The following is a 10,620-nucleotide window of genomic DNA, read 5'->3' on the forward strand; positions in this document are numbered from 1 at the left end:
ACAACTTTAAACGCATATGGTACAACTCGTTGATGCCCTACCGAAATTAGTTTATCTATTGCTTTAAAACGAATACTTGTTAGACATGACCTATCCAGTTTTATACTCAGACCGATTTTGCATGATTCAAAGAACCGAGAACTAGACGTCTAGTACTCTAAAAAACTAGTCTAGGCCTGGTTCTCAGTCTGGTTCGATCCAGAGGTCCAAATGTTCAACCATACTACTAGCAAACCCATATATTAATAGACACTTGGTAAAGTCTAACATGCTTTTAAGTATCAAATGAAAAATATGTATGTCAATGTATACAAAGTTTTTTTTTTTCCTTTAATATTTTTAAAGATAAATGAGATTCATTTTAATGTATTCATATTTCTTATTGCCTTTACATACGTTCTCGGGTTAAATTAGTGGCAGACTTCCTTCTTTTCGAGACATAATTAGGACCTCAGTTTTGATTGAATAGTCATTCCATACCCGATGGAAAGTTAAAAACATAAAAATAGGATATCATAAAAAATATTTCTATGGAGAAATAAATAGCAGCATTATATTATTTGTTAAGAGCCTGAAAAAAATTACTTGAACTTCCTTTAGATATTAAATTATTACTTTACAAGAGGAAAAAAATGTATATGATAAGGTTATGCATGTCTCCCATCCTTTATCTTTACAAGCATGATGTTCACATCATCTTCAACATGTAGCCTACAGTGAAATCAAGAACAACGAAATATTAGGTTACGTGAAATCAAGAACAACGAAATACATGCCATTTGTAGTTGATAAATCTACTTATTTTTCAAGATTTTTTTATGTTGTTATGTTTGACAAAACAAAAAGTAACTTATAAATTAGGTTTTTTTAAAACTATCTAGACTATGTTTGACATACTAGATAAAAAGCTAGATAATAGCTGAAAAAGTAGTTGTTAACTGTTAAAATATAATGTTCGATAGAAACTAGTTGATTACCTAGTTCGAAGAAATAAAATGACATTTAGGATAATGAGTTTCGTATAACTAATTAATGATATAATTAGAATATTTAAAAAAAAAGTCCTAAAAAACTAGTTTATATAGTTTTTAAAAAAATTAGCTTAGACTAAGCGGAGTGGCACTCGCTTAGCTTGCCATGGGTTTAGCATACCACTCGTTAGCTCTCGCTAAGGAGGTCGCCAAGGGATAAATGTCAAGCTCATAGCGAGAAGTAAGAGAAAGAATTAAATAAGTTTGATTGGTTGAAACATTTTTCTTGGGATTGCAACATGTAATCGGTAGTCTTCAAAGTAATATATGGACTCAACAACCTCAACAATTTATTTGTGATATATATATATATATATATATATATATATATATATATATATATATATATATTCAATTACCAATTCAACCAATATAAATTAAACCAAACTCTCATCAATTTACACACACAAAATACCATATCATTTTTACAAACTCTATCAATTCAAGAAAAAATGTCTTCATTTCAAACAAAAAAAACCCCAAGAACCAACAAAAAAATACAAAAAGTTGAGTGCTAAGAGTGTTACTACTCCTTACCAAATGTTATGTGTAGGTGTTAAAATGAGAAAAATGATGTGACATTTAAAATGCTTATGTGGCAAGGTGTCAAGAGTGTCACCACTCCTCTTAGCCTTATAAGTTATTTTTAGTTTGCAAAACATGAGAATTTTAATAAGCTCGAAAAATAAGTTAGCTTATTAGCTAGTTGCAGCCAATGTCAATAACGATCGCTATAGCGAATAACAAGGTGATGCGATGCAGGTCGCTATGTGGTTTATAGCGACATAGCGATGTGAATGGATAATTTTTTTTTTAATTTATAATCTGGTATGAATATCATCGCTTCATACACTTGATCCTGATTAAGCGTTGCTTGCAACTTTCTCTCTGTTTCAGCTTCAAAGGTTTTTATTAAAGATTTTTTTTACCTTTTTACACTATGTTTTGTTTCTTTCTTTGTTGGTATACTTACGATTTTTGTTCTTCTCAAATCTTATTCATAATTTTAATGCTTATTGAGTCAATTATAATTTAATGTTTATTGAGTCATTGTTAATGAGTTAATCAGTTACGTATTTATTATGATGAACATTATGATGAGCGATATATTTTTGTGAATGAATAAAGTTAATTTATTGAATCATTTATTATAATTTTAATGCTTTAAAGGTTGAAAATAACAATTTTGTCATATTCATGTTTTCAAACTTATTTGAGTTAAACGTATTCGTTTTTAACTTATTTATTAGTTATAATTGTTAAATATAGACAATCGTTAATATTAAATTTTTAAATAGCCGTCCCTATTTTATCATTATTACTACGTAGTTTATAGATAAATTGCCGTTATTGTTACCGATAACACTTTTGTGGCGAGACAAACACAACATTTTACTAGCTTTTCATGAGTTTTTATTTATTTTTTTTCTCAAATATACTCTTAAATAATTATAAAAACATATCATTCTAAATGTTATTTTATGTTATTTTATATCTTTAAGCTAACTTATCAGCTATTTTTTTTATCAAACGTTAGTTTTTATCAGATAGTTTATAAGGTAACAACTAACATATTGCAAAAAAACAGTCTATAATAATTAAAATGACAATACATTAATCAAATTCCAACAAAAATAGCCAAACCTCAAGAGAGAAGAAAGATAGGGATTCATACTTGAAACTTGCTTAAGGAGTGAGGTTGGTAGAAAATCAACTCACCAAAGCCCCTTTTGGCTTTTGATACCTCAATCAACGGGTCTTAAAATTCACCTACACAAATTTTAATGAAATTTAGGAAGTAAAATCACTTCAATAGCTAGATGATCGTGGGAATGTGACATTGGGAGGAATTAAGGTTATGCTTGAAACGTGGGGAACAAAAAAGAATATATAATATAATACTAATAGATAATATATTGTAATATTATGAATAAAATTATTGTTACTCGGGTTATCTATACATGAGTTCAACGGCTGTAATAAGTAATAACCTCTCTCTCGTCCTTTCTCGGATCACCACAAATCCCTTTTATTCCCTTCTCCCATTTCAACCCCATTTATCTCCTCCATTCTCATCCACTTGAAATCCTGTTTTTTTTCCTCTAAACTTTCAACAAAAAACACTTCAATTACGAATCCCTCAATCCAATAAAACTTCTTTCTTGTTCTTTTCCTCCCACATTTCACATTTCTTGGATTTTCTTGGAATACTAGACAAAACCCACCTTTCAAGATCCCCCTACAACTCATCCCCTTCTGTTTTTGTTTTTTTTCTAGGGCTTTCTTGGCCTTAATCTTGCGAATTACGAGGTGGGTGTTCTTGACGATTTGACCTTTTGCGAAAAAGAAAAGGTAAATCTTTGATGTGGGCAAGAGTCGATTCGTGTGTTTGACGTTTGGAGCTGATTGTAGTTCCACAAAAATGGGGTTCGAAGAAAAGAAGGAAGGAGAGAAGAGTGGACATGAAGAAAGTGGTGATGAGAAAGAAAGTCATGGGAATATGAAGAGGGTCGAGAGTGAGCCCTCTTTGTGTGAAACAGAGGATGAAGGTGAAGACGCAGAAGGTAATAAAATTCAAGTGGGTCCTCAATGCACTCTCAAAGAACAATTTGAAAAAGATAAGGTACGAGTTCTTCTAATTCACCCAATTTTCTTTTTTTTTCATAATTTATGTTACATATATTTGTGATTGTTTGAGATTTTTAGGATGATGAGAGCTTGAGGAAATGGAAGGAACAACTTCTTGGAAATGTTGATATTAATGATGTTGGAGGTATTGTTCGTTTAATAATTTCGCAAGAATTTGAAATCATTGTTTGCATTATGTTACAATGTCATGATTACAATTACATGTACCCCCGAATGTGCCCAAAAATGAATAGTTTAATTCAAGTAGTCAACCAATGCTGCCAAAATTAATGTTATTCATCACCTAAGGGTAAAATGGTAATATCCGATTACATCATCATTTTCGAGTACCTTTATTTCTTAGTCAAAAACTCAAAATCAATGATATCGATGCTTAGGGGTGAAACGGTAATTTCATATAACAAATTCCTAAAAAAGGAAATGTGATTCTTTTCGGACATCTTAAAAGAGACGTGGTTGTTCCAATTTTTGGTATCTAATGTGTAAAAGGAATTTATTTGTTTGTGACTTTACAATAGGGTATAATGGTAATTTCCTATCATGACTTTCGTATACCATAAGAAGAGAAATTGTTCTAATCACTAATGATAGTGAATTAGTGATCAACGAATGCAATCAAATCAATCGTATCAGTTACATAGGGGCATTCTGGTAATTACAATGTAATTTATAACTATTTTTTTCAGAATCACTAGAACCAGAAGTGAAGATTCTTAGCCTTTCGATCGTGTCACCAGGGAGATCAGACATTGTTCTTCCCATACCTGAAAATGGGAAGCCAGAAGGCCGATGGTTTACTCTAAAAGAAGGCTGTCGTTATAGCCTCAGGTTCTCCTTTCAAGTCAGCCATAACATTGTTTTAGGCCTCAAATACACCAACTTTGTTTGGAAAACCGGTGTCAAAGGTAACCCTAATTTTTTATTCTCATCAATTTTAATCTGAAAGGAGTTGTCTTAACTCATTAAGACGTTTTGTAAAAATTAAGTTGAAAAAATCAGCCGTGTATTAAGTGCTTAACGCATGAAGCTCATTATGTTTGTAGTCGATAGCACAAGACAAATGCTTGGAACATTTAGTCCTCAAAATGAAGCCTACACTTATGAGATGCCTGAAGAGACTACTCCTTCTGGATATTTTGCTAGAGGATCATATTCTGCTAAATCTAAGGTGAATTGGATTTTGAGCTTTGGTTCTTTTATGCATTTTGACTTTTGAAATTAGAAAATTTTCAGATTCAAAAACCATTATGTATATTCAATTTATAGATATATACATGCATACGTACATGCACCCAAATGGGCACTATCTAATTTAATAATGAGTAAATTACATTTTTGGTCCCTGAGAATAGTTGATTTTCTCAAGTTTGGTCCTAAAAGTAAATAGTTCCCTTGCGGTTTTGGTGTTTATTTGATATTTTTGTTCCAAGTAAAATATGACTATTTTTCATCCATGAGTATAGCTCATTTTTGCAATTTTGGTCTGAAAAAAATATTCATTTCACTTGGAATATGGGCCTTACAAAAGCAACCTCAAATAAGGATTAGAAATGCGAAAAAAATCATGGCACCAAAATTGAAAAATCAAATATATTTAAGGACCAAAGATTTAATTTACTCAATAATTGAACAAATATTAGTTAAATAACAAATCATTTAAAAACATAAAGTTGAAAAGGGTAATATAGCTTTGAACAAAGCGAAAACTTATAGGAAAATACATAATAAGGACCAAACTTACAAAAATGATAGTTTAGATACCAAAATTACAAAATATTACAAAACTCAGGGACTATTCTTGTAAATTACTCTTTCTTGTTTGTTGTTTTTTGTAGTTTGTGGACGATGACAACAAGTGCTACTTGGAGATCAGCTATTCGTTTGACATCCGAAAGGACTGGGCAACTGTTGAATAGACAAAAGAGAAAAGACTTCTGTTTTCAAGATTAATAGTAAGACATTAGAAAAACTCAAAAAAACAAAAAAAAAAATTAAAAAGTTTGGATTCGATAGTGTCATATCTGGGCAAATTCATTTGTAGTGTCGATGCCATAAGCTGTTTGAGCGAAAGACTTGATTTTTTTTTTTTTTTTTTTTTTTTGGTGTGTGTGCTCGGTTAATCCTCAATAAAGAGGGAGATTAAGGTTAGATGTTCCTGGTTTTCCCTCAGTTTTCAAGATTTATGTGATGAAATTGTATTGTTGTTTTTGATTTTGTATTTTATGGTGTGCAAATTTGTGGTGTTGATTAATGACTTTGGGTTTGATCTTGTTTAAATGTTTACAATGTTTATGGCTAGATTTGAACGGTTTGGATTGGTTTTAGTTTTGTTCGGTTTTGTAGTTTAAAAGTTTTATCTCTGTAAGAATCGTTTTTTAGGTTGAGGGCACTTAAGACATTGTAACTTCAGTTTCTCAATTTGTATGATTAACCTTTCACACAATGGAAACGGGTGTATTAGGATTGTTGGGATTCATTTTTTTGGAAGGTGGATTAAAGTTTACGGTGATAGGTAGAATTGTGTGGTTTTTATTGTAATCAACAAATATATATATATATATATATATATATATATATATATATATATATATATATATATATATATATATATATATATATATATATATATATAATATGGACATAAGTATTTTAAACCATACTTGCTGATAACATTTATGTTTGTGGGATGGAACATGGAGAGCCTTTTGAAGACATGATTGTCATGTTAATGATATTAGTTACCATAATAAAAAAGGATCCATCTTAATACATGAATTTTTATCATTTCCAACTCATGGCATATTGCCATAACAATGAAATCTCCTCTCTTTATTTTAATAAAAGAATAGGTTTATTCTTCTTTTGTCATATATTACCCTATTAGATTTTCTAATTAATATCATGTCACTTGCCAACTTATAACATTCTAGAAATCAAGGTAAATTTTTCATTTTTTAAACCATTTAATAACTCACAAGTCTTACACAAACATAGTTTCCAAAAGTCATAAACATGAATCAGAGCATCCCAAAATCATAATCTTATAAAAATCACGTAGATGTGCACGATCAAGCTTTCGCATTGCCCCAATCATCTGAAGTACCTAAAACATAACACTTAAACTGTAAGCCAAAGCTTAGTGACTTCCCCAAAATACCATCACACGGTATAACATATACAATCATGCATGTTGGATCCACTCAATTATCGGACTGGAATACCCTCGGGTCCACAGCCATTGGGTTGGATTACTCCTAAGCCCACAACATGAGTCAGGCTTGCCTTTCTGGCCCACAGCTCATGTCTGGATTGCTCCTGATCCCACAACATAAGTCTAGCTTGCCTATCCAGCCCACAACTTATGTCTGGCTTGCTCCTAGGTTTGTTGGGTTTCGCATAAAGCAACATTACCTCAACCTAACCGTAGTATGTCGACATATGCAACAGATAAACATATAACCAACAAAACATATAATCATGCAGATCTAATAGATCACTACAGCATAGCAACATCCTATATACCAGTGTACATAACCGAATGGGCTGACATTGGTGTCTTCGACCCACAAGTACAGTGAGGAAACTCACCTCGCACTCTGAAATGTAGTTGAACAAAACACCACCTGCTGACTCTACAAGTCACTTATACAACAAACAACAACCTAATCTCAAACTACTGCTCAAAATACCCAAAATGCCTCTAGGTCAAACTTGATCAAACCCCAGGTCAAAGGTTAATGTCAAAAAGTCAAGGAAAGTTAAATTGATTGAGTACGCCCTGCATACTCAGTCACTACGTTGGGCATAGTCATGACTCACCCATACTATAGAGTTCTAACCCATTACGCGCAGCGTACCTCCTGGTACGTCCAGCGTACTCCGCTTGGGTCAAATTCTTCTCATTAAGTGCTTATTCCATAAAGACCTTTCATCGAAACTCAAAGATTTAGACCCAAAACATCGTTCTAAGTCACAAAGTTTCCACATTTATGACTTTCCATGGCTAGACAAGGTCCAAAAGCTAAAACCCTAACTTAATAATCCATTAAGACGTCACAACTCTTGCATGGAATGGATAGAAGGACCAAGATCACATTTTTATGGTTACTAACACCTAAAAACGTTTGAAAGGACAACTCTTCTGGTTGGTGCAATCCATAATCATGAACACCAAGCTTATGGGACAAAAAAGAACAAAACTCAAGGCTAACAAGATCTAAGAAAATAACTCTTCAAGTTTCAAACTTTATACCTCCGAAGGATGTTTGAGGTTGAAAAACTTCTGGATCTAAGATGCCTTGAGTTTCCAAGATGATTTCCCTTCCTTCTTCTTCCTTCAAGAACATCATAAATGCACTCTCAAGCTAAAAAAATGTTCACACAATGGATTAGGGTTTGCAAGGGATGATTCGAGAGATGGAGGTTGATAAAGGAAAAGGTCTTGAGGAGTTAGGGAGGTTTAAATAGTGCTCAAACCATAAAAATTATGGTTTTCACTTATGCCATGTACGCCCTGCGTACCAAATGGGGTTTGATCAAGTTTGACCTAGGGGCATTGTTGAAGTATTTTCCTTGACTTTTTGAGATTGACCTTTGACCTGGGGTTTGATGGGGCTTTGGGACCAATTTTATAATAAAGTTCACTCTAACGGGGTTTAAATGGAAAATACTTCAACAATGGGTCCCAAAGCCCCATGTACGCCCGACATACAAGAGAAATCATGTGTCCCCCATAATGGGGCTTTGGGACCAATTTTATAATAAAGTTCACACTAACGGGGTTTTAATGGAAAATACTTCAACAATGGGTGTTACAATTCTCCCCCACTTAGATTAGATTTCGTCCTCAAAATCACTCCTTACTACTTTCCATGCATACCCGACAACTTGGAAAATTCTTCCACAACTCCAATCTGAACTAAGAAGTCGACTTATATAGGCGACAGCCTTCCCATACTACAATAAAAAACCAATCTTAGAGAAACTTACATACCCTGACTAATAATGGATCCTTGACCCACTAACTTTAATTACTGAAGAATAACCATCCCTACTCTGCCCGAAATCCATAAATCCAATACCTTGTGTGACTCCCAAACAAACCAAACCAACCAGGAACACAGTCAGTATGACTTCACTTCGCAACTCGAACCATACAAAACTATTTCGACCCTGAATTATCTTGCTGGTACATTAGAAAACAGAACCTCTAACTATTCATTGATGTTGAACCCTCCACTCGAAAGCAAGCCAACTCCCAGCATGAGAGTCAGCTAAATAATTGTTGTAGTGAAACACGAACCACGTCAACATATTTCACAAACTCCCATTGACCACTATGAAATCAAAGCATCTTATAAATAAAACTCAAGAGTTCACTCGGAATCCACAGCTGCTAACAAACAACCCAATAAGTTGAGAATACTCAATCGCAACAACTATCTTTCTCTCCCTAACTATAAGACCCAACTTCCAGTGAGAGCCACACAGTCGGAGACTATCAAAACTACAACCACAACCAACTCCATCAATATACTTCTTGGAACTCGGACCCCATCAGTTCTAAAATTCAAAAACCATACTCTAAAACTAATGGTCATCCATTCGTTGACCCTACCCCTAGTCCCTGACTAGGAACACCACCAAAACATGCGGAAAGAATACTTAAAACATACTGATCGTGAGGTTTGCCCAATCCCAAATCCAGAAATTATGACTAAAACCTTAAATACACATTTGACTTCCTGACAAGTCAGCACCGACTTACTGCTGCCACGAGCGTAATGATGGTTCATCCAAGAATTTTACGTTGCATCCAAATCCCCTATCAGCTCAGGTGTATGTCCACCTGACAAATCACTCGAGAAATTTACAATGAACTTCATGACTCGCGATTCAATAACTGATACCCAATATTGGTAACCAAACTCCTAACAACCTTTAGCTCCCCATATGATCTAAATCGGCTGGTCACTGAGACTCCCGACTCCCAAAAACAATGCACTAACATCCAACCATGACAAAATAGACTAACGATCTAAGATCTAAGAGTCTCAATCAAATGACTATTGGGTCCCACCGATAATGAATCATACAACTACTGGCACACAATACATCGTGAAACCTGCTAACCACCAAATGATAAGCTCACAGTACTATGTCGATCTTTCCGTCATCTTATTAATGGCCTGAAGACACACCGCCAGCACCATACGGGCCTAAAGATACCCAACAATCAATCCACCGACTTGCAAAAACCCAATCAACATCCCTCTCAAGGCTAACCGAATACAACACAGGTCATACCCTTCAATCACGTATAAATCTATTCTCATTACAAGTTGCTACCAATGCAAAATCAGAGGAAAACATAACCGCACACAACCAGATAATGAGATAGGCGGTTGCACTCTTGTTCCAATTCAAGGGCTACAAACCTTTTAAGAACCATGCCAATAACTCGAACCAAGTGTTCTCATGCTATCTTTCTCATCCTACATATAACCCCAAGGGAAACACATAAGAAACCCTAGATCTATGCTCTACTTATTCCTCAAAAGCTTACATATAGGGTGTGGTACCCATAGATCTAACCGAAATGAATAACCCCAACCACTAATGGAAACATCCTCATGAATGGACGAAACTAAGATCCCACACCTTGATTGAAAACGAATAGGTCCTACCAATACACAACTAGCTCGATAAAACTTCCAAAGCCATTAGAAATGCGGTCAAAACCTTGTTCAGGTCAATCCATATACCAACCTTGCCGATGCGACAGGCCAAAATTGGATTCTACGTAGATCCAAAGCCATACCTGAAAACTAATCAATGCTGCCCCAACATCCGAACTTCCAATAACACAAGACATCTGCCAAAATCCAGCATGATATGAATAATAATTTCACAACCAACCATTTTGGGTACCCATATACAG

General features: G+C 34.1%; 1 protein-coding gene across 1 annotated transcript; it reads left to right on the forward strand.

Annotated features, from left to right (window-relative positions):
* Positions 1-3,303: 3,303 nt before the first annotated feature.
* Positions 3,304-5,849, forward strand: LOC145073356 (rho GDP-dissociation inhibitor 1-like). The gene is made up of 5 exons (XM_079019904.1): positions 3,304-3,654; positions 3,738-3,804; positions 4,367-4,585; positions 4,724-4,848; positions 5,516-5,849. The coding sequence occupies exons 1-5, from the start codon at positions 3,454-3,456 to the stop codon at positions 5,594-5,596; spliced, it is 693 nt and encodes a 230-aa protein (XP_078876030.1). The 5' UTR covers positions 3,304-3,453; the 3' UTR covers positions 5,597-5,849.
* The last annotated feature ends 4,771 nt before the right edge of the window (positions 5,850-10,620 follow it).

This window comes from Lactuca serriola, chromosome 9 (genome assembly GCF_051521515.1).
Source record: "Lactuca serriola cultivar US96UC23 chromosome 9, Lser_US96UC23_V15, whole genome shotgun sequence".
Classification (NCBI taxonomy): Eukaryota; Viridiplantae; Streptophyta; class Magnoliopsida; order Asterales; family Asteraceae; genus Lactuca; species Lactuca serriola.